This window comes from Pelobates fuscus, chromosome 8 (assembly GCF_036172605.1).
Source record: "Pelobates fuscus isolate aPelFus1 chromosome 8, aPelFus1.pri, whole genome shotgun sequence".
Classification (NCBI taxonomy): Eukaryota; Metazoa; Chordata; class Amphibia; order Anura; family Pelobatidae; genus Pelobates; species Pelobates fuscus.
This window is the reverse complement of record NC_086324.1, coordinates 51779002-51804792: the sequence shown is the minus strand read 5'-3', so window position 1 is coordinate 51804792 and position 25791 is coordinate 51779002. Positions and strand designations below refer to the sequence as shown.

The 25791-nt window shown below is 41.0% G+C and overlaps 1 protein-coding gene across 4 annotated transcripts in view; it reads left to right on the top strand.

The window, feature by feature from the left end:
• Positions 1-464: 464 nt before the first annotated feature.
• PARD3B (par-3 family cell polarity regulator beta) overlaps positions 465-25791 on the top strand; it is a 1021205-nt gene continuing 995878 nt past the window's right edge. For 3 of the 4 annotated variants that reach the window (XM_063429811.1, XM_063429813.1, XM_063429812.1), the window contains exon 1: positions 465-1270. In XM_063429811.1, coding sequence (XP_063285881.1) covers positions 1151-1270 — 120 coding nt within the window. In that variant the 5' untranslated portion in view covers positions 465-1150. The remainder of the gene's footprint in view (positions 1271-25791) is intronic. The other variant, XM_063429810.1, reaches the window with a different exon arrangement.

Below are 25791 nucleotides of genomic sequence, written 5' to 3'. Positions count from 1 at the left end.
GGAACTGGAACCACCAAACTGACCTCAGTTTGTCACACGCTCTCATAACTATATGAGGTGTTTGACACACTTCCTCTATTTCATTCAACATTGTAAGTAAATGATAGTTGAAGCAAGTGGATAGCACAGCTCTCATGATGCCCAGACATATTGGCTGAGCATTGTGTGGCATTTATTCCATAGAAACGAAAGTTCTAAAATGTAGCAATCACTGACATAACAATACCTGCTTACTCCCAATTATAGATCCTTATAAATGCCCCTTACAGCTGAATATTTAGGTGCTGCCTCCATCCCTGTATTTTGTCCCCATTCTTTCTCTGCCTATATCAGCTGCTACTCCCCTCTGACCCCCCCCCCCCCCTTTCTCATTCACTTTCCCTCTTCTTTCACTCATTCAGTATTTGCATGGCTAAGGGGGAGGGTGCAGGGAGTAGCAGCAATCATGCAAGCAGTCTAATGACTGCTCCCTCCTCTTCTCCTGTTCCAATGGAGCCTCTCCTCCCTCTGTGGTGACATAGTATCCATCTGCTCCTCCCCTGCAGCAGTGCCTCTCTGGGAATCCGGCCCTGATCCACACTTTTTAACCCGGGACTTTTTAAAGCTTTTTTACCCCTGGACCATCTTGGCAAAGTAACCCCTTAATTCCTCCTTTCTGAGCCCCTAAACTGTCGTGAAAGCCCAGCCCATGCTGCAGTATTTGTCTGGTGTGGCTTCCCCATTCCACCTTTACCCTCCTTACAGCCTCTCACTGTCCTTCCGCCTTTTATAAGGGGGGTTGTATTCCCTGGGGAGGATAGTTTAACTATTGATCAGGTTAACAATAAAAAAAAAAAAAATCACATTTATTTATCTCCACCCTCCCCCATTCCATTTCCCTAACTTTTTTTTTTTTCTTTCTTTTTAACTTTGAAAGAGCCAAGTGATCAAACACCTGCATGCTCACTGTTTAATTACTGCAAGCACCTGGATTACTGATATAGTTTCATGTTATTCCCTCGCCCCCATGGATAAATGAAAATGATGGAGCATGTTGATTTGGACCTGTAACAGCTTCAAGACAGCTGCACCTGTTGCTAGCAGGAAAGAACACTGAGACAACCAACTGCAAACGGATAAGTTTAAAGCAGTTTCTTGGTGGGAAAGAATTATGAAAGTGACAGTATGTTTTGGAAGTACTGGGATTGTGGTTCCTTGCAAGGATGGAAGGATAAACGTGAGAGAGTTAATCCAACAAGCCGCCCAGAGGTTCATCAAAGCCAGGGAAAAAGTAAGATTTGTTCAATAATAAAGTACATGTGATCTTTTTCGGAAATGCACAGCATTCTTCACATACAGGTGGTTTGTCAAGTCTTGTTACAATACAACTTGTATACTCCTAACTTCCCCTATATTATCCCTGAGTAAACCTTTCATAACAAGAATGGTCTGCATTTAATGAGACATGGACCTCTGGTAGAAAATGTTAACCCTTTATATGCCATACTTCATGGGAGATAATTGCATTACCATTTTAATTTACTGTGACTACTAGGTCATGTAATTCATTATTTTTTTTATTTATTTTTTTATTTTTTTAATATCTCTCAGATGTGTACTGTATTGAAAGCCTGCTCATAGAAGTGTTGTTATTGAGGCCAACCATCTTTAATTGTTGAGGTGATTTAGGTCTGTGCCTTTTGGAGGCTTGAAATTACTAGTTGTCTCCATCAGCTGGGCTTTGCATATATAAATGTTCAGTGGAATTTGCCTTCTTCACAAAATAGATACAATTAATTGTGGCTGGTGGGGCAGCTCCCCCACAGTTTTTGTTACAAGTGCTCCCTTCTTTATTGATACCTGGAGTTGATAATGGGAGGTAGAGCAACTAATCATGTGAATTTGGAGATATTTTTGAACAGCAAACAATTATTTGGGCATAGATCCCCCTCAGACGAGCTTAGCCTGGTCTAATGTGATTTCTGACATCACCCACAGGCTGCCCATTGGGCCATCTGATCTTGGATGCCCTAATAGACAGGCCTGCATGTTGTCCTGTCATATAGGGCTGCCGTTGGGTAATGTCAATAGGTTATATAAACAGACCTCTTTTTTAAAAGGTTGCTACTTCCCAATTAGGTTTATTTATAGATTTTCATGGAATTGAACAAGTCATTAACTCTCATTGGGTCAAGGGTTGAGTACATAGGCTAGGCCCAATACATTAGGGAAAATGTTGATAGACAAATTTTGAGGGTAGAAGCCAATACTTCTTAAAGTCACACTATAGTCACCCAGACCACTTCAGCTCAATGAAGTGGTCTGGGTGCCAGGTCCCTCAGGTTTTATCCCTTCACATGTAAACATAGCAGTTCCAACCTCTAGTGGCTATCTTCCTGACAGCCGCTAGAGGTGTTTCTGCGACGTTGGATGTGAAATTCGCATCCAGCGTGCAGAACATCCGTAGGAAAGCATTGAGAAATGCTTTCCTATGGACTGTTTGAATGCGCGCACGGCTCTTGCGTCCACTCCACTCAGGAGCTGACGTCGGCAGGGAGGGTTGGTGGATTAAGGTAACCTGCTGAAGGGGTTTTAACCCCTTCGGCACAGGGGGAAGGGGACACTGAGGGTGAGGGTCCCCCAAGGATGATATAGTGTCAGGAAATAGTTTGTTTTCCTGACACTATAGTGATCCTTTAAGTTCACCAGTTGCCACAGAACAGATTTCATCAGCTCTTTTTTGGACAGAATTGAATGGAATGACCAGTGCCTTTAATGTTGGCGGGACGAAAGTCCTGTTCATGCATATAATTAAAGAAAATGGTTCTGTCACAATTTGCAAAGACACTATTTATGATCTCAGCCAAGGAGGTGACGCGTCCGTAGTGAGATCAGTGTGGAGAGGGATTAAAGGCAAGTAAAACTATCTTTAAACCCTCATAGTGAGGGAAAGGACTTTAGTGGTTATTTAACCCCTTAAAGGACCACTCTAGGCACCCAGACCACTTCAGATTAATGAAGTGGTCTGGGTGCCAGGTCCAGCTAGGGTTAACCCATTTTTTTTTATAAACCTAGCAGTTTCAGAGTGCTATGTTTATTAATGGGTTAAGCCTTCCCCCAAATCCTCTAGTGGCTGTCTCACTGATAGCCGCTAGAGGCGCTTGCGCGATTCTCACTGTGAAAATCACAGTGAGAGCACACAAGCGTCCATAGGAAAGCATTGTAAATGCTTTCCTATGCGACCGGCTGAATGCGCGCGCAGCTCTTGCCGTGAGTGCGCATTCAGCCGACGGGGCGGAACGGAGGAGGATCGGAGGCAGAGATCTCCCTGCCCAGCGCTGGAAAAAGGTAAGTTTTACCCCCTTTCCAGAGCCGGGCGGGAGGGGGACCCTGAGGGTGGGGGCACCCTCAGGGCACTCTAGTGCCAGGAAAACGAGTGTTTTCCTGGCACTAGAGTGGTCCTTTAAGGACACATGACGTGTGACATGCCATGATTCCCTTTTATTCCAGAAGTTTGGTCCTTAAGGGGTTCTGTCACCACCTGGGGTCCTTACATAAATTGCAAAGACCCCTGACTGTAACTGCTCTGCTGGCAGTGCAGTGGCAGATGTGTGCAGGGGAATGTTATGCTTACCTGAACCTGTCCCTTGCGGGTACTGTCAACTTGCTTCAGTTGGCAGGAACCAACGTCCGCGTAGTACTCTATCGTGATTGCATGAGAGTCACTGAGGTCTATGGAGGATATGGCAAGACTGCAGGAACCTCATAGACTGTCTTTTTCATGACCACTCTAAGCAAATCAGTGGCAATCATTTTCAGTAAGTGAATGTTGACAGGGCCAGAGCGACCCGACACTGGAGAGGAGACTTTGGGGTCAATCATTTCCTGACAAGCTGGCATCATAACTTCATTTTTATGAGATTGTTATAGAGCCCAGAGGATCCCCTTTGTTTTTTTTTTTAAAGCTGCACTGTACCTTAAATTACCATCATTTTTTTTTATTTATCAGAAATGAAAGGATGGTGGTCATTTGCTGAAAGTGCTGGGGCGGATTAGCCCAGTGTTCTCAACCACTCCGTACCATTCAGATGGAATGAAATTGACACAAATATTATAGAAGTATTAATTCGTATTTCAAATGCAGTTCAGGTGAAGACAGTCTCTGGGTACTAAGTACAGTATAGCCCATTTTAAGTCAAAACTCTCCTGAACTACTTTGCATTAAACAGGGTTTGTTACTGTTATGGTCATGTTGCTTATGCTCAGTAGGCCGCCAAACCACTTCATCTGAATGAAGTGGTCCTGGTGCCATGCTACTGTCATTTCCATTTGCAGGAAAATAAATGTTTACATTGCAGTAATAGTAGAGAAACTTTGGATTAGGTGAGAACAAAGACCAGTTTGCTTTGAAATATTACCTTATAAACCCCTGCAAGTGGGGCTGGACACCTACAGGTAGGGGAATATTATAGTATTAGTACTATGTGTATATATATGTGTCCCATTGTACAGCGCTACGGAATTTGTTGGCGCTATATAAATAATAAAATAATAATAATAATAATAATAATGTGCTTGCATTGCTAATGCTATAGTGTTACTTTAAAGGAACACTATAGGGTCAGGAACACAAAGATGTATTCCTGACCCTACAGTGTTAAAATCACTATTTGTCCCCCCCCCCTTGCCACCCTAAATACAGTAGAATCTTACCTTTATATCAGTCTGCTGCTGCTGGCTCTGCTCCCGATCTACCTGTTTAGTTGGCATCATCAGAAGTGGTGGTCTGAGCCAATCACAATGCTGTCCCGTAGGAAAGTATTGGATTGGCTCAGTTTGTTAAGGAGGCAGATCAGGGCCCTAGCCATCATACACCAAACACAGCCCTGGACAATCAGCATCTCCTCATGGAAATGCATTGAATCACTTCAATTTGATGAGGAAAGTTTAGTGTCTGCATGCAGAAGGTGTGCAGCACTGCCCAGGAAGCACCTCTAGTAGCCATCTGAGGAGTAACCATTGGAGTTATCCGTAGGCTGTAATGTAATCACTGCCTTTTCTCTGAAAACAGTGTTTACTGCAAAATGTCTGAAAGGAATGATTCTACTCACCAGAACAAATACAATAAGCTGTAGTTGTTCTGGTGATTATAGTGTCCCTTTAATATGAAATTGGCTTTTCAGATTTTTTGTTATATCCACAAACCCGCTTTTCAATTTTTTAATCCATATTCCAGTGACATGGCTTTTCCCTTAAGTGACCCATGCAGACACACGCACACAGACACACGCACACAGACACACGCACACTCATTGACCTGTGCAGACACACCCACTTTGATCTCCCCACCGGCCATGCTGTCCCACTCATGCCTGGCGCTAAGGCCATGGCCATAACCTCTGGTCTTATGGGAAATCCGGCCCTAACCCCAGCCTGCTGACAAACCATGCTTTTCCCATACATGAGTCACAAAGTTCCAGCTCACAGCAGAATAATCATTTTATGAGCATTGCTTTAGAAATGTGTGTCGGCAGAATTTCTGAAACCAAGCTGACTAAAAAGTTCTCCAAATGGAAACATGCGTTTTAGTAATTTTCTACCATAACAGAAGTATCCGCTTAATTATTTTAAAAGAACAGTCAACTTGAATTTTTCCTTGTGATTGCATAAATTGCAGGTTTTATTTTTAATTAGTCTGTTTTTAGTGTACAACATCACGTTTCTAATGAAGAAGACCTTGCATTGACACAGCTTCACATGCTGTGCAGCATGAAATATTAACCACTTGGGTTCAAAGATAAACCCAGCTACTAAACGGTCCTTTACAAAGGCAAGTTTATTCAGTGAAAGGTCAGTGAGTATGGTGCAGGTAAGTACATGAGTAGCATTTCTATATAAAACTCAAAATCCCTCAACAGTTAAATTGATACTTCTTCTTACGGCTTTAGGGATTAATAGGAGGTACCCTTTATCCAAATTTATAAAAGTGTTCAAGACAAACCAACACCTTTTATTAATTAAAATTTGATACGCAGCTCGTAGCAGTCAACTTGACAGCCAAGAAGGCTTCCTTGTTCACTGTTGTTAAAGGAACCCAAAGCAGTAGGTATGCATTGCAAACATGTTTTTCTAATGCTATAGTATTCGCCGAACTGCTTAGATACGGGGACCACCATAAATGCAATTTAAAAAAGGGGAGAGGTTAAGATTTTTTTCCAGCATCGAGACTCATTTGGTGAAGCTGGTCGCTTCTCCTCCCGCAGTGTCAACTGGTAGTCACCACTTGTGTCTTCTTGTTCGATAGAATGCTCTTCATAGAGAAGCATTGGGGACAAGAAGCGCGAGCGTGTTGAGCACCACACTACAATGAAATGCTCTCATTGCAGGCTAAAATGACAGGGGCACTGCACTCAAGACTGCTTCATAAAGATGAAGTAGTCTGGGTGCTTATAGTATCCATTTAAAAAAACAAAACAAACAAAAAAAACAGTTGAAGTGAAAAGATAGGGAAGCAGTAAACTAATGCTTCCCAAGAGAAGCATTTTATTGTGCATTCTCTGTATTTGTGGCAATTGCCATCCATGCATGCGCCAATTTAATCTGTAAGAGGAGACAGACATTACCTTTTTTTTTGTTCTGTATGACATGGGGGGGACCTGGCATAAGTGTAAGAACCAAGGCAGGATGGTGAATCCACCCAAATAATCTGGTGCAGCTTTTAAGATAATAAACACAAAACATATGTTAACCGTTAACAGAGTTATTACATTATACTTATAGACTCCGTAGTGAACTACAGTGAGGGGGAAAAAAAGTATTTGATCCTCTGCTGATTTTGAACGTTTGCCCACTGACAAAGAAATGATCAGTCTATAATTTTAATGGTAGGTGTATTTCAACAGTGAGAGGCAGAATAATAAAAAAAATCCAGAAAAACACATGTCAAAAAGTTACAAATTGATTTGCATGTCAATGCGTGAAATAAGAAGTATTTGATCCCCTATCAATCAGCAAGATTTCTGGCTCCCAGGTGTCTTTTATACAGATAACAAGCTGAGATTAGGAGCACTCTCTTATAGAGAGTGCTCTTAATCTCAGCTCGTAACCTGCATAAAAGACACCTGTACACAGAAGCAATCAATCAGATTCCAAACTCCCCACCATGGCCAAGACCAAAAAGCTGTCCAAGGATGTCGGGGACAAGATTGTAGACCTACACAAGCCTGAAATGGGCTACAAGACCATTGCCAAGCAGCTTGGTGAGAAGGTGACAACAATTGGTGTGATTCAGGGGCGGACTGGGACGGAAGCAGGGAGGCAATTGCCACCCTAAATCATTTTAAAAACTGCTGCCTGCAAAGGTGGCTCTGTAATTAGGCGGTTTAGGCCACCGCTTAAGGCCTTGCGGCCGCCTAAATCACCTTAGGGCAGATTGTGTTGTCTCCTCGGTCAATGACCGATGACCCTACACCAGAAGGGGGCCCAGCGGCTTGCTCAATATACCGCTGGGTGCAAGGCCCCTCCAGGCTGCCCAGCCGGAGAACGCCTTTGGCCGCTGGTCTGCAGCTCCGCAGTGTGCAGAGCTACAGACCATGTGTCTCGCGAGATCTGGCCAACAAAGCGTTGCCGCAGGTTTCCACGGCAACGCTTTGAGCAGGTCTCCTGAGACACATGGTCTGCAGCTCTGTACACTGCGGAGCTGCAGACTGGATATCACCACCAGGGAGCCCACTAGATTACCAGTAGGCCAACACTGGACCACCAGGGAATGAAAAAGGTATTTAGTCCCCCCCCCCTCCCTCACATCTCCCACACATTACCTCCCCATCTCTCCTTCACACAGTGACCCCCACCTCCCCTCCTTGGCACAGTCACCCCATCCACCCCTCCTTTGCACTGTATCATATTTGTCTTGCTTCATAACATCAATATCTGTTATAAAACCAGAAAAAGGTGGGCATGGATGGTGAGCTGATTCGGTGGTGCAATGGGCCATTTGACTGGATTTGCCCCCCAGGCCTAAGGCTGCCAGCCGTCCCTTGGTGCAATTATTCACAAATGGAAGAAACACAAAATAACTGTCAGTCTCCCTTGGTCTGGTGCTCCATGCAAGATCTCACCTCATGGAGTTTCAATGATCATTAGAACGGTGAGGAATTGGCCCAGAACTACACGTGAGGATCTGGTTAATGATCTCAAGGCAGTTGGGACCATAGTCACAAAGAAAACAATTTGTAACACACTATGCTGTGAAGGTCTTAAATCCTGCAGCCCCCGCAAGATTCCCCTGCTCAAGAAAGCACATATACAGGCCCGTCTAAAGTTTGCCAGTGAACATCTTAATGATTCAGAGGAGAACTGGGTGAAAGTGTTGTGGTTAGATAAGACCAAAATCAAGCTCTTTGGCATAAACTAAACTCGCTGTGTTTGGAGGAGGTGGAATGCTGTCTATGACCCCAAGAACACCATCCCTACCGTCAAACATGGAGGTGGAAACATTATGCTTTCAGGCTATTTTTCTGCTAAGGGGACAGGACAACTGCACCGCATCAAAGGGACGATGGACGGGGCCATGTACCATGAAATCTTGGGTGAGAACCTTCTTACCTCAGCCAGGACATTGAAAATAGGTTGTGGATGGGTATTCCAGCATGACAGTGACCCAAAACACACTGCCAAGACAACAACGGAGTGGCGCAAGAAGAAGCACATTAAGGTCCTGGAGTGGCCCAGCCAGTCTCCAGTCCTTAATCCCATAGAAAATCTGTGGAGGGAGCTGAAGGTTCGAGTTGCCAAACATCCTCCTCGAAACCTTAAACGACCACTATAGTGCCAGGAAAACATACTAGTTTTCACGACTCTATAGGGTCCTTGGGTCCCCCTCACCCTCTGGGCCCCCCTCCCGCCTGGCTCTATGGAAAGGAAGGGGTTAAATTCCTACCTTTTTCCAGCGTCGGGCTCACTCGGCGCTGGGGACTCTCCTCCCTCTTCTGACGTCATCGGCTGAAAGCGCATGCGTGGCAAGAGCCACGCGCGCCTTCAGCCAGTCTTATAGGAAAGCATTCTCAATGCTTTCCTATGGACGCTGGCGTCTTCTCACTGTGAAAATCGTAAACATAGCAGATTCTCTGAAACTGGTCCTTTAATGAGTTGGAGAGGATCTGCAAAGAGGAGTGGGCCAAAATCCCTCTTGAGATGTGTGCAAACCTGGTGGCCAACTACCAGAAACGTCTGACCTCTGTGATTGCCAACAAGGGTTTTGCTACCGAGTACTAAGTCGAAGGTATCAAATATTTTTTTAACTCATTGACATGCAAATCAATTTTATAACTTTTGACATGTATTTTTTTTTTTTTTTAATGGATTTTTTTTTATACGGTCTCTCATTGTTAAAATATACCTACCATTAATATTATAGACTGATCATTTCTTTGTCAGTGGGCAAATGTTCAAAATCAGCAGGGGATCAAATACTTTTTCCCCCTCACTGTATATCATATATTGGAGTATGTTTAATGTTGGACTGTTACTTTAACAAATCCTAATATGTTTTATTGACCTCTGGGATGGATATATATATATATATATATCTATATCTGAATGCTTTCTTGTGATTGAGTATATCGTGATTGTCACATTTCATTCCTTTTTCTTTTCTGTTAAATTGATCAAGCTACAATAGTCCCTGTACCCTCTGTGACTTTGATGTGTATGCGAATACAGTACAAACGTATCTGATGCAGGGGTTTTATCAGACACGGCCAGGTCCGGTGTATCTTTTTTCTTTCTATAACCATCATTTGAGGGAGAGAGAGCAGTGGAGTGATGTCTCCAAAGGCCACCAAACTTCTATTTATTTTTTTCTAATATAACAATATTTTGTTTTCAAAGGGAAACTGTCACTTTATCTGAAATTACACAACTGAATAAAACCTTGAAAAACCTTTTTTTCATGTGATCTTCTGTTTTATGTTACATTTATATCAATGGTTTAGCAAATGACATCACAATTTCCATCCACGAATAGTCAGTGGACACATCGGAAATGAGGAGGAGAAATCACAACATTGTTTAATTCCTTGTCTTCTCTGTGTGCTTTGTCTATGATGATTGCAAGGCATGCTGACTCCCTGTTAGTCAAAAATGATTGACAGGGAGCTAAAATGAAGGCACCCAGTTGCAGGAGAGAGAGGTGCAGATTTCTACATTTAAATTTTATTTTTCACACCACCGTTTATAAACGGTCATGCACATACCCCAAATATTGGCATTTATTCCTTTTAAATGACATTCGAATCCTATGAATGTGGGACATTGCTGTACTTTGCATATAGATGGGGGAAAAAATCCATTACTGAATGAATATTGTAGCAAAAATGTATTTTTTTTTTTTTTTTTTTTTTTGGAAGTGTGGCTTTACTTTTCGCTAACTTTAGCATCCTGTTAAAGTGAATGTGTCATGTCAAGTTCACTTTATGTTCTAACATTTCCTTAAGCAATAAATATATAATTCAGCTTAAATATGAATTTTAGATTTAATTGCTTTAGGAGATGTTAAGTACTGAATTACCTTCCCTCCAGCAAAAGTTTGATGTACTCGGAGGTACAAGCGTAGAACACGGTGCATGTTTTGCTGTTGCTGAAATGGATAGCACAGGGCATCTTGGGGAGCTACTCTCCTGACCGTCATTTCTTGGCTTGCATGCAATGTCATTGGCCTAGCCTTGTATGTCAATAATTGATTGACACGTAAGGGACCTCTTTATTATTATTATTTTTTTTTCATATTAACATACACTTAGTTTTAAATGGAATGCACATGACTTTACCTAGAAACACTATAAATCAGTTAAAGGTGCAGTCTAAGTACTATAACCACTGTAGCTTCAATCTCTAATCTTTGGGCGCCATCCCACTTTAATTTTTTTTGTCAAACCATTTTAAGTTTTTGAAGAATACCACTCATAGCCTTGCCACTCTTCCACTACATGGGTAATGCAGAAACTACATTTCTTTAATAGCAACCAACTCCAAACTTTTGCAACGTAATCTGCACGCAGTTAAGATACCCTACATTCAAGACTGAAACTCCATTTTTTTTTTTTTAATATTTTTTTTTTTTTTATTTGTTTTCTTTTTTGTACCTATCCTTTTTCGAACTAATAGGTTAATATTTGTATATTCATATGCATTATTCATTTTAAGGAAGTAAAATTTATTTGGCAAAATGTTTCAGCCTTACACTAAGTGCTAAACATTCTACTCTTCCCTAATTCTGTTCAAATAGGCCTGTTCTTTGTTTCTTACCTTTCTTTGCATTTCATTATTTTTCCAGGTACATCCCTGCACCCTGAATTCCTGTGTCTATACCCTCCCAATCCACCCTTATTCCATCTCCCTTGTCTAGCATGATGCTTCAGCTATTTCTAATCTTTATTTATTTAACCAGATGAAAAGCTATGGAGCATATGTCCCCATAACTCTCTACCCATCAGTTTGAAACGCCCTCAGCAGGCTCTTGACTCTGCGTCCCATTGTTACCTTTAGATTGTAAGCTCACGAGTTTTGCTAAGCAGTTTGTATAAAAGTACTGTGTTTGATAGATTGTAAGCTCATGGGCATGGTATTCTATTTCATTTACAGCAGTTTGTTCGTTGTAAGTCGATATTTCCTCAGATTTACAAAGTTGCAGAATGTTATATATTTTTTTGTTTTAACACAATATAGTGAGGTTGATCAGGATTACTGTGGAGGATAGTGTGACTAATTGTACACTTTGTCACATAGTGGTCAGATCTAAATAATTCCTAGTTGGCCCGAGTGTCGGTGACAGTGTCTTTCTGTACAGCCACATGACAGTCTAAGAGCAAGCTCCGTCAGATAAGAGAATGTTTAATCAGCTGGATTCTTTTCTGACCACTAGAGATTGTGGAAAGTAGATGAATATTCATTAGTCATCAACCCGATTTATTTAGTGATTTTAAAAAAATATTTAAGCTTTCCTGAGAAATCGTAGTTTAGCTGCTGGGTGTTGCAATGCATTGTGGTAGCTGTCAGAGGAATGTCATGCAATACATATTCATGGGTCACATTTGGTAAAGTGAATCTGCAGATACTCCACTTGACATCCAGTGACCCTTATAAATAAATAAATGGAAAAATAACCTCTAATCAAAAGAATAAAATAAGGGAGTCGTAGTGTAATTGTTTAGATGCATAATGTGCGAATGAATTGATCTGCTTATTCTGGGTGACACACTGTTTTCCTACACACTCCACCCTACTTCTTATTCAGTACATTTCTAAACTTAGATAAATTTATAGTGGGGGAGCAGGGAGTGAACCAACAGGCCAGCATAAAGCTTTGTACTTTAAGCTAACTTTTTGCAGGATTCTACATCTGGCAGTTTTGAGAACACTTCAATTTTTAGCCTCCACATTATACCTATACATGCGCTGCAAGGCTAGGAAATGAGAAGTTGAACATTTTTGTATGAACAAACTGGTCTGGGAAAAAAAGAAACAAATGGAATACTGTTCTCCTTTGTATTGCTTTGACTATATTTGTGGAGGTAGAACTGATCTTCAGCTATAACGTTTTGAGCTAGATATTGTCTTACTCGTTTTACTTTCTGTATAACCAAATGTTCTGCTTGGGCAAGAAAAAAAATCACATTTTGGTTTTAGAAAACAGACATCTATATGGTTTGAAGAACAAATAAATGCCACAATTTCCAGGTGATATTTTCTTTTAGGTTCCTGTCTAAGTACAGCTTGTCCTTTTTATATTGGCACATGTTGTGTAGGAGGTGTTTGCATCTCATTTATGTGGACCTGTCACTTGCAAAATGCTTACAATGAACTGCTTTACGTCTATCTATTTAAAAACTGTTGCCATTGTATCTGTTTTGGCTTTAAATTTTAAATATACTTTGAATTCACCTTGAATTCTCAGTTTAGTTAATAACGCTAGCAGTGTTTTGAATATGCCATAATTCTATATCGCTTAAAGGACCACTATAGTGCCAGGAAAACATACTTGTTTTCCTGGCACTGATACATGAGAAACTGACGGAAGTCAAGCACAGAGAGATGGACACAGGTTTCTTCAGGAAGGAAGCGATTCTTTATTCGGTTCACCGATCGGGACTCAGAGGGACTAATGTCACCAAAATACAGCAAGTTCTGAGCCCCGGACAATAGTGCAGGCTCCTTATATAGGCATATAACTCCTCCCATATTAAGCTCCACCCGCACATTCTCTTGACCAATCAATACAAATAAGAATTAACTTCCTGCTTGACCGCATGGCCTGTCCAGCACAATGGAGGAGGGGAATACTACATCCTGTATTCTCGCACATGCTCCGTACACTACTGATCGTATCTTGCCACGTGCAACTAACTGATCGATACGTCAGCATATGCACGTACACATGCCACGTGGTAATCTCTGCCTATCTCTGCCTACTAAATTTATTTTTACCGAGATTCCACCACAGCACTATAGTGCCCTGAGGGTGCCCCCACCCTCAGGGTCCCCCTCACGCTGGGCTGGATGGAGAGGAAGGGGTTAAACTTACCTCTTATTCGAGCACCGGGCGGGGAGCTCTCCGCCTCCTCGGCTGAATGTGCATGCGCGGCAGGAGCCGCGCGTGCATTCAGCCAGTCCCATAGGAAAGCATCATCAATGCTTTCCTATGGACTCTGGCGTCTTCTCACTGTGATTTTCACAGTGAGAAGCACGCAAGCCCTCTAGCGGCTGTCACTGAGACAGCCACTAGAGGCTGGCTTAACCCTAAGAAACTGCTATGTTTATAGAAAAAAGGGTTAAACCTAGCTGGACCAGGCACCCAGACCACTTCATTAAGCTGAAGTGGTTTGGGTGCCTATAGTGGTCCTTTAAAATTAGCCCTATACTTATTGACCTTTCTAAAAATCACTTTGAAGCACATATTTTCAAGGTTGTTCCTCTACCTGTATTAACAGCACATGCATTCAGGATCATCTCATTGTACAGCGCTACGGAAATTGCTGGCGCTATATAAATAATAGCTCATCATAGCACAGATGGTGCCTGTCTAAAAATTGTAAAAGTGAGCAGTATTTATTCAGGGTCAATGTTTCCACGGTTATGTTAACTAAAAAGAAACACAGAAAAATAGGTACACAATGAAAGTCATGTATACATGTGTATGCATTTTAAGCGAAAAAGTGGTGTAATTGCAAGTTTATATATAAAAAAAAAACTCACAGAAATGCATGCAAGTGTGCTACGTGTGGCAAAACAGAAAAAAAAATATATTTCAGTTGTGTGTTTTTTTTCCTTTTTGTATTTTTGTGTCACCGATTCGGTGTTTAAAATGGAGGCCAAGAATTTTTTTTTGTCTTATGTACAGATAGTGACTTAATTTAGTTATTCATTTTTTTTTTTTTTGTGATATGTGTCTGAAAATAAGTATGATTTAGAGACATACATTTGCACACACAAGTTCATTTCCAAAACAATTAATTGTGGTGAATTGGAAATTAGACAGATAAATTATAGAATTTTTGCAATTTTGTGTAAACATTTTTCACTTTGCAGTAATTAATTGCATAGTGAATTTACCCATTTTGTTGTTCAGATAAAAGAAGCATAACATGTTTAAGAACAACTCCCATTTTTCCTAGAGCGAGAGTAACTACATATAAAAAAACTAAATACAAACAAAACACAAGTCTCCATAGAAACATGTAGCACATTCCAATAATAGCACATATATAGGTGTGTTCCAAGGCTCCTATCTTCAACGTCTGGTTTAAAACAAAAAAAGTCACACTATAGCAGATGTAGAGTCGGGTATGGTGCTAGAAGAGGTCGTCAAATGCCAATGCTGAGGAGACGGTACTCAAAGACTCTTTGTGCCATAACCAGTGTAGTAAACTGTATGACTAAAGTGCTCTGTCGTTTTAACGGATTCCACACTGTAATCCACACCGATTTAGAAAGCTAGATTAATCCATTGCTATTCTATAGATCCAGATTCCTACCTGATCATTGTACCATGTTAGAATGGGTCTGGTATATGCATCAATGCCCAGTAGGACGTACTATCATTTCTTTGTACTCCGTGCAAACTACACAACATAAAAACTTAAAATGGATAAATCTTTCTTGCTGGAGATCAATTTGTTGTGTCCTATAATCAGTCATTTTAATTTACTGTTAATCCCCTTAAGGACCAAACTTCTGGAATAAAAGGGAATCATGACATGTCACATGTGTCATGTGTCCTTAAGGGGTTAAACTGAGGTTAAAAGGGGAGGCTGCCAATAGGTCACTATAGATAAACACTACTGGACCTCTAGTTGTGTGGAAGAAGTGAGGGAAGCCCTTACTCAGAGTTTTGAGGGAGCTTTCATTTGGAAATGTAATATACATAGCATTCAGTTCTTGGCTGACTGCTTGCCCTCACTATTATCCTATTTGCTGTGCTCTTAGACAGGGAATGGATTCAGTGGTAAGAAACCAATTTTCCTTATTACTAATACTTTTCTTCAATACAGAGTGATTTTATTCTGTGCACTTACGGGATCTAAGCCAGGGCTAGAAAACTCCCATCATCCTCAAGCAGCTTTTTGGTTTAGTATTGGGTTGGAATATTGTCCCACTCTGGGTTTACTATAATGTGTGTGGCTGTTAAGGTCAGTGTTAGGGAGGCTATGATATTTTAATTTATATGATGTGCTTGCAAGTGTGTAGATTAAAAATCACTTTGTGAACGTTTAGTGAGCGGTACACACATCCCACAATGCTCACAGCTCAATCCCAGACTGCTTTGCATAAATATATATCATATTAAGTTGTTTGGCTAACATAATTTATAGTTTCAGGTTTGTGGTTTTTTTTTAGTAATTTTTTTTTTTTTTTTTTTTTTTACAAGTGCTTTGAGGACATTTTGTGTGACGGGTGAAGTTCAGACTGATTTGTTCTCAATGTCGGGGTTATTTATTAAACATCAAATTGTAACTAATTAAAATCTGAGTAGCAAAAATAGGGAAAAATTGCTGGTCTGGAAAAAAAAAATCTCAGACTAAGCTGTAGTTACAGCTTTTCTATTTTAAGTCTAATTTTGCCATTTATTTTTCTTAATTTCCAGTAATTAACTAAACATCTGCTAATGTTTTTTTGTTTTGTTTTTGTTTTGACATTATATATTTTATTACTGCATGCGGCACTGTGCTCAGTGCAAATTATGTTTTTATTATTTTAAATGATGTTTAAAAAGTCAGAGAGAATGTATGGATTGATAATAAACTAATTACCGTATATACTCGAGTATAAGCCGAGTTTTTCAGCCCATTTTTTGGGCTGAAAAACCCCAACTCGGCTTATACTCGAGTCAAGGTCTGTATTATGGCAATTTGCATTGCCATAATACAGACTGGGGGAGAGGGGGGCTGGCAGAGCTGTAACTTACCTTTCCTGCAGCTCCTGTCAGCTCTCTCCTCCTCTGCGCCGTCCGGTCAGCACCTCGGTCAGCTCCCAGTGTAAATCTCGCGAGAGCCGCGGCTCTCGCGAGACTTACAGTGTAAGCTGACAGAAGAGCAGAACGGACGGCGCAGAGGAGGAGAGAGCTGACAGGAGCTGCAGGAAAGGTAAGTTACAGCTCTGCCAGCCCCCCTCTCCCCCCCACTGAACTGCCACTGGACCACCAGGGAAGGAGAGCCCCCCTCCCTGCCATATATCAAGCAGGGAGGGGGGACGAAAAAAAAAATATATAAATAAAATAAGAAATAATAAAAAAATAATAAGAATAAAAAAAAAATTAATAACAAAAAAAAGGGGTATAAGGACCACTATGGGAGGGTGGGGGTGGGTTAAGGACCACTATGGGAGGGAGGGGGGTATAAGGACCGCTATGGGAGGGAGGGGGGGTATAAGGACCACTATGGGAGGGAGGGGGGGGATAAGGACCACTATGGGAGGGAGGGGGGGGATAAGGACCACTATGGGAGGGAGGGGGGGATAAGGACCACTATGGGAGGGAGGGGGGTATAAGGACCACTATGGGAGGGAGGGGGGGATAAGGACCACTATGGGAGGGAGGGGGGGGATAAGGACCACTATTGGAGGGAGGGGGGTATAAGGACCACTATTGGAGGGAGGGGGGTATAAGGACCACTATGGGAGGGAGGGGGGTATAAGGACCACTATGGGAGGGAGGGGGGGTGTGGGATAAGGACCACTATGGGAGGGAGGGGGGGTGTGGGATAAGGACCACTATGGGAGGGAGGGGGGGTATATGGACCACTATGGGAGGGAGAAGGGGGATAAGGACCACTATGAGAGGGAAGGGGTGGGATAAGGACCACTATGGGAGGGGAGGGGGAAGTAAGGACCACTAGGGGAGGGGAGGGTAAGGACCACTAGGGGAGGGGAGGGTAAGGACCACTAGGGGAGGGGTGAGTCAGGACCACTGGGGGGGGGTGAAGGAACACGGGGGGTGGGGAGGTAAGGACCACTGAGGGAGGAGGAGGGGAAGTCAGGACATATGGGGGGGGGAGGCAAAAATTTTTTTGCCTACGGCGGCAAATATCCTTGCACCGGCCCTGCACACACTGCATTCACACACTGCATTCATACACACACACACACACACACACACTGCATTCATGCACACACACACACTGCATTCATGCACACACACACACTGCACTCATGCACACACACACACTGCACTCATACACACACGCTGCACTCATACACACACACATATGCACACACTGCATTCATTATACACACACTGTAAATAAATATTCAATTAATATAATATATATTTTTAGGATCTAATTTTATTTAGAAATTTACCAGTAGCTGCTGCATTTCCCACCCTAGTCTTATACTCGAGTCAATAAGTTTTCCCAGTTTTTTGGGATAAAATTAGGGGCCTCGGCTTATATTCGGGTCGGCTTATACTCGAGTATATACGGTAAGTAGTCCTGAAGTGAATGGCTTCTGGAGGCCTAGTCCAGGCCCAGTTTGATCCAAACCCCACTATTCCATCTTAGTGCACCCCTATTTGGAGCTTCTAATAAAATGAGCATTAGGATAGAAACATAAAGGTTTAAGTCATTTTGGTTTTCATGATGAATTGACTCTCCTAATTTCTCCCTATCTCCCTGCATGGCTTAGAACTACAAACTTTTCAAAAATCAGTGGCAGATGAAGCACCTCTCACAATCCTTTATTCATGGCAAAACCAAACCTGATGGTGTCGTTCAATAAAATAATGGAAGTCTAAACCTGGCATCTGTCAGCTTGTGTAGTGGTTTAATTCATGGCATTTAGGGAGTGAAACTGCCTCTCAGTACGGCATTATAAATCCTACAAACCTCACCCAGAGTGGATGTTTTTGATAAGCATATTATGGGATCTGCTCGGTACTCTCATTGAAGTCAACAGATGTGAGCTGGAATTGTGTGGATGTAATCATTCACGTCCTTGTCTGGTGGTGATCTTTATTCTGGGGGGGTTTCAGCAAATGCAGGAACCACAAATAATTTTAAATGTTTTATTTATTTATTAGTGCATTATCTATATAAAGTTTAAAAATGGCACTAAATGCATCTGTATGTACCTGAAATTGGTGTTTGGGAGAAGGGAGCACAGTAGATTGGAAATGGCACATGACCGTTATAAGGGATGCAATGTTAAGGGGAGAGCTGGTAGACATCTCTAAAGAAGTGCATTTTTAAAGATTTTTGAATCTAGCTTGGAAAAATAGAAACATAGAATGTGACGGCAGATAAGAACCATTCGGCCCATCTAGTCTGCCCAGTTTTCTAAATACTTTCATTAGTCTCTGGCCTTATCTTATAGTTAGGATAGCCTTATGCCTATCCCACGCATGCTTAAACTCCTTTACTGTGTTAACCTCTACCACTTCAGCTGGAAGTCTATTCCATGCATCCACTATCCTCTCCGTAAAGTAATACTTCCTGATATTATTTTTAAACCTTTGCCCATCTAATTTAAGACTGTCCTCTTGATGTGGTAGTGTTTTCTTCTTTTAAATATAGTCTCCTCCTTTACTGTGTTGATTCCCTTTTATCTATTTAAATATTTCTATCATATCCCCTCTGTCTCGTCTTTCCTCCAAGCTATACATGTTAAGATCCTTTAACCGTTCCTGGTAAGTTTTATCCTGCAATCCATGAACCAGTTTAGTAGCCCTTCTCTGAACTCTCTCTCTAAAGTATCAATATCCTTCTGAAAATACGGTCTCCAGTACTGCGTACAATACTCCAAGTGAGGTCTCACCAGTGTTCTGTACAATGGCATGAGCACTTCCCTCTTTCTACTGCTAATACCTCTCCCTATACAACCAAGCATTCTGCTAGCATTTCCTGCTGCTCTATTACATTGTCTGCCTACCTTTTAAAGAATTACTATAGGCACCCAGACCACTTCAGATCAATGAAGTGGCCTGGGTGCCAGGTCCCCCTATTTTTGATCCTGCAGCTGAAAACCTAGCAGTTTCAGAGAAACTGCTATGTTTACACTGCACGGTTAATCCAGCCTCTAGTGGCTGTCTCCCTGACAGCCACTAGAGACCGCTTCTGCGATTTAGACGGAGTCCAGCATCAAAAAAGATCCCCATAGGAAAGCATTGATCCTATTGGCGGGTTTGAATGCGTGCGTGCTTCTGGAGCCCGGCGCTGGATTAAGGTAAGAAAATAAATGGTTAACCATTTATTCGCCAAGGATGAGGCCCTCGTCACCTAAACTGTGTTCCTTTAAGTCCTCTTAAATAATTACCCCTAAATCCCTTTCCTCAGATGTTGAGATAAAGTATTCTGTACTCTGCCCTCGGGTTTTTACGTCCAAGATGCATTATCTTGCACTTATTCACATTTAAATGTCAGTTGCCACAACTCTGACCATTTTTCTAGTTTACCTAAATCATTTGCCATTTGGCTTATCCCTCCTGGAACATATGGAGATATACAAGGAATGTATTTCTGATTTTTAAATTAATTGATATTAGAAGGATCGAGGATACACATTCTGCTAAGTAGAAATTTTAGGAATCCGTTGGATCATCCACATTACATTATCCCTTGTCACTTTAAACATTCTGTGAAATATGGCAATGTGATCCTGATTTTAAGTGGGTTGGTAACTGGGAGGATAGATCACTGAACACACATTCTTCGAAACCAGTTCTAATTGCTGCACACTCACTGGGAGGGAGAGCTGACTCGCACGTGAGGGAGCCAGTGTTATTAGGTGTCTGACCTTTTGTTTAGTTGCTTAAACATGTGAAAGGCATTTCCAGATGTGATTATTCAGACTAAGAATTCTTTGTCATTTGAAGACCTAATGTTTCTGTAAGTGTAATGACCATTGTGGCATAAATGCGATAAGCCTGTTCCATTATGTGATTAATTGCATCTTGGTCAATCCTACTGATATACTAAAAGTCAGGATAGTTATGTGGGCACACTATTTCCAGTTGAGGTAAGCATATCCAGAATCACTTCCAATTAATAGATATTTGCCTACTTATAAAAACTGAACAACCATTTCCTCTCAATATCAAAAAATTCTAATTTCAAAGTCTTATTTTCTCCAGTATTTATGATTAATTTTATTTTATTTGTGGCCTGTTTTGTGTTTAATCTTTTTTACCGTGAAGGTGAATATCCAACTTGTGGTGTTTTTGGTTTGGACCAGACACTTTCTTTTTAGCACCTTAAAGGGACACTATAGGCACCCAGACCACTTCAGCTGAGTGGTCTGGGTGCAATGCCCATGTCAGTTTAACCCTGTGTTACAGGAGATTGGACTCCTCGTATGTGTTCCCTTATTTCTACTTTGTTTAGTCTGATATCCCCGTGCATTCGAATGGAATCCCTACCAGATAATTGTTCCCTTGTGTTCGGCTATCCTTTCCCTTTTGTTCGGTTACCAAACAGACTGTGTGGTCCTCCATGTTAACACCTTGTAATCACCAAACTCCCTGGCTGTTAACCACAAACGAGCAATCACCTCAAGTGCTTTCCTGTCTCGTGAACGCAGGCAGCGCTACATCGTCCTCTACGGCATGGATTTCCGAGTTGGCTTTGTTCGAACGTAACTTTGTTCGAACGTAACTCGTTTTACCGAACCGATCCGTGCGCTCAGGTCGGGGCTATTAGGGAATATATTTTTTGTGGGGTTCCTGTACTGTTTTCATCTATTTTAGTGATATGTTAAAATTGTATGTAAGGTTTTTTTTTTTTTTTTTTTAAATGTAATTTATTTTATTTTATTTTTATTTGAGAGATAATTGTTATCTTAATTGGAGCTCAATTATCTCTCAAACACATTGGCTTGTGAGAAGGAAACACCTGTGATTTTTGTTTTGGAAACCTCATGCTAGGGGCACTGTATAAAAAGCAGTGTGTGGCCTAATAAAGTCAAATTGCGGTTTCTACCAAATACAACTTGTTGTGTCTGTTATTGCTGAGTAGAGTTTCCTCAATATAACACTATCCCCATATAGAGCACATTTGGAAGTGGGACTATCGGAGGACTAAAGGAATAACCGCAATAGACCAGCCAACCTGTGACACCCTGAAATTTAAATGATTGCAGTTATTAATAAAATGCAATAATAACCTTGCAGAGTTAACTCAACCTCTAGTGGCTGTCTCACTGGCGCTGTCCTGCTCTACCTGAGGACATCCAGTGTCGGCTAAACCCCATAGGAAAAGGCTGATTCAATTGGCGGAGGCAAGCAGAGCCTGACCCGGTGTGGAAGGACATCTGCTGGAATAGGGTAAGTCAATTAAGGGTTTTTAACCATTTCATCACTACAGGGTGGAGTAGGGGGCGCGAGAGGGAGAGGGTCACTATAACATATAAAAATGCGTTGAACATCAACATTATATCTCCTCTACCACCATATTAGATCCTCAGTAACTTTTTAATAAATTGTTTTTGTTTATTTGCATTCCTTTTGCAATCTAAATTAATTGTGTACCAAAGATTATGATGGCATTGTTTTAAATTAACATGTAATTATTATACACCGTTTATTACCCATACTGCATATCCTGGCGGGGAGTAATTTCTAATGAGCAAGCCATAAACACAAAGATAATCACACACTGTTTGATAAACAGCGCACTAATCCAGCTTAAATGTGCTAATTTAAACCAGTTAGTGTTACTTACATATTAGCCCTTTTAAAGTCTGCTAGATGAAAGAAGAGAAGTTGGGTGGAACAATGATTTTTGCCTTTTTAATTCCTATTTCCACGGATGTCTTTTGAATCATGGTTAACGTAGGTGGGTGTTTTTGATTTAACTCTTGATTTATTTACTTTTTTAAATAGGTACTTGAGTCACTTAAATGTCCAAAAAATACATTTATCGAGCATCGTGAGAATTATTATTTTTTTTTTTAATAAAAATTTTCAAAATGTTCCAGGTCACTCTTACCATTTGTAAGTTCTTCATTGTATTGTTCCTGAACATTTTCGTAATTGTCATTCATTGTTACATCTCCCCCCTCCTACAATATTATAAAATGCTACAGAATTTGTTGGCGCTATATAAATGCCAATAATAATTTGAGGCAATTTTGCAAAAACTTACATGATTTACTGCACATACATAAAACCTCTATGTACATAAACCATACATAACTAGCTACTCACATGCATATATAAACTGTAACACCCTGACAAATATCTGCACTTATACACATACTTTGTCATTTTATTAACTCTTGCTCTATATTCCCTGCTAATTGGCACACTAGCAGATACTTCATGTATTGGGTGTATAGTGTACCTGTAGTACAGCTTTTCCTTCTGTTTCATCCTGCTTACATATATACCTCATATCCCGGGACCTCTGTCACAGGATTACAAATTTAAAGGGACACTATAGTCACCTGAACAACTTTAGCTTAATGAAGCAGTTTTGGTGTATAGAACATGCCCCTGCAGCCTCACTGCTCAATCCTCTGCCATTTAGGAGTTAAATCCCTTTGTTTATGAACCCTAGTCACACCTCCCTGCATGTGACTGGCACAGCCTTCCATAAACACTTCCTGTAAAGAGAGCCCTATTTAGGCTTTCTTTATTGCAAGTTCTGTTTAATTAAGATTTTCTTATCCCCTGCTATGTTAATAGCTTGCTAGACCCTGCAAGAGCCTCCTGGATGTGATTAAAGTTCAGTTTAGAGATTGAGATACAATTATTTAAGGTAAATTACATCTGTTTGAAAGTGAAACCATTTTTTTTTCATGCAGGCTCTGTCAATCATAGCCAGGGGAGTTGTGGCTAGGGCTGCATAAACAGAAACAAAGTGATTTAACTCCTAAATGACAGTGAATTGAGCAGTGAAATTGCAGGGGAATGATCTATACACTAAAACTGCTTTATTTAGCTAAAGTAATTTAGGTGACTATAGTGTTCCTTTAAGTGTGAATAATTGGGAAATTAGGCTTAATTTCTTGTTTTAGGCCAAGATAACTGAGCTGAAATCCTAAATGGTTCTTAAAAATAAATTTAAATTTTTATATATATATCTCTCTAAATCGAACAGTTCCACTTTCAATAGCAAGTCATAATGAACTGCTGCAATGCAACAGAATAGAGATTTAATATTAAACATAGTATTTATTTTTTACTCCTGTATTATATTGATCAAACCTTTTTCTCATTGTGTCGGTTACTGCCTGACATTTAAAGGTTAATTAAGGTCCTCACTTTTTCCCTCCCCGTATCATTTATGCTCCTAATTTGATATTACTGCACACTTTGCTCATACATGGTTGGTTTTTCACTGTTTTTTTTTTTTTTCTGTTTTTTTTGTAAAAGAAACGTATAAAATTATTTATGCGGTTGGTACCCATGTGTCCGGGTGATAATGAAGATCAAGTTTGAGGACAGTGATCTAGTTATCATCTTCATTGATATGCCTTCAGCTCTGTGGTGCATGTTGGCATTTTATAATTGGCAATAATATATATATATATATATATATATATATATATATATATTTCCTTCTAAGTCTATGGTACACAGTTGTGCTCAAAAGTTGGCATACCCTTGGAGAATTGGTAAAATATGTACCATTTTTAAAGAAAACATGAGTTAGCAGGCAAAACACATTTCTTTGATTTCTTATGGTATTCATATTCAACTGTAGGTTATAACAGAAGGGCACAATCCTAAAACAAAATCATGGCAACAAAAAAAATGAAATGACCCCTGTTCAAAAGTCTGCAACCCATAGTTCTTAAAGGACCACTATAGGCAGCCAGACCACTTAAGCTCAATGAAGTGGTCTGGGTGAAAGGTCCATCTATGGTTAACCCTGCCTACTGTAAACCTAGCAGTTTCAGAGAAACTGCTATGTTTACATTGGGGTTAATCAGCCTCTAGTGGTTGTCTCATTGACAGCCGCTAGAGGCGCTTCTGCGCTTCTCATTGTGATTTTCAGTGAGAAGACACCAGCTTCCATAGGAAAGCATTGAGAAATGCGCATGCACGTTCAGCCGTTGTCGACCGAAGGAGGAGGAGAGTCCCCAGCGCCGAGGGAGCCCGGCGCTGGAGAGAGGCAAATGTTGAACCCCTTCCTCCAACTTCAGCCCGGCGGGAGGGGGGCCATGAGGGTGGGGGGGACCTATTAATACTATAGTGCAAGGAAAACGAGTTTGTTTTCTTGGCACTATAGTGGTCCTTTAATACTGTGCATTGCCCCCTTTAGCATCAATGACAGCGTGCAGTCTTTTATAATTGTTGTCTATGAAGCCCCTAATTCTTGCAGCTGGTATAGCTGCCCATTCGTCTTGGCAAAATGCCTCCAGGTCATTCAAAGTCTTTAAACATCTTGTATGAACTGCACATTTGAGGTCTCCCCAGAGTAGTTTGATGATATTAAGGTCAGGAGACTGTTATGGCCACTCCAGAACTTCACCTTTTTCTGCTGTAACGACTGGAGGGCCAACTTGGGTCATTGTCATGCTGGAAAGTCCAAGAGCGTCCCATTTGTAGTGTTCGTGCAGAAGGATGCAAATTGTCTGGTAGTATTTTATGCTGCATTCATCTTGCCATCAATTTTCTCATGATTCCCTGTGCTTTTAGAGCTCCCCCCCCCCCGCCGCCCCTCAAAAAAAAACATCAGTGAGTCACCGACATGCTTCACAGTGGAGATGGTTTTCTTTTCACTACAGGCCTTGTTAACCCATCTCCAAGCATTGCGCTTATGTTGGTGACCTTAAAGCTGTATTTTGGTCTTGTCATTCCAAATTACAGTGTGCCAGAAGCTGTGAGGCGTGTCAAGGTGCTGTCGGGCATATTGTAACCAGGTTTTTTTGTGGCATTGACGCAGTAAAGGCTTCTTTCTGGCAACTCAACCATGCAGCTTGTTTTTGTTCAAGTGTCGTCGTATTGGGCTCCTTGAAACAACCACACCGTCTTTTTCCAGAGCAGCCTATATTTTCCCTGAGGTTTCCTGTGGATTTTTCTTTGCTTCCTGAGCAATTCTTCTGGCACTTGTGGCTGAAATCTTTCTTGGTCTACCTGACCTTGGCTTATTATCAAGAGCTCTCCAAATGTTCCACTTCTTAACAAGTGATTGAACAGTACATTTTCAAGGCTTTGGATATCTTTTTTTTTATATCTTTTTCCATCTTTATAAAGTCCCTGTGCATCCACGTGAGCGCTAACAAACTCATTTACTATTTATACACAGACACCAATTGCAATTTAAAAAAACACACCGGTGTGGGAAATGAACTTTTACTTGTGGTGCCAACCATTGTTTT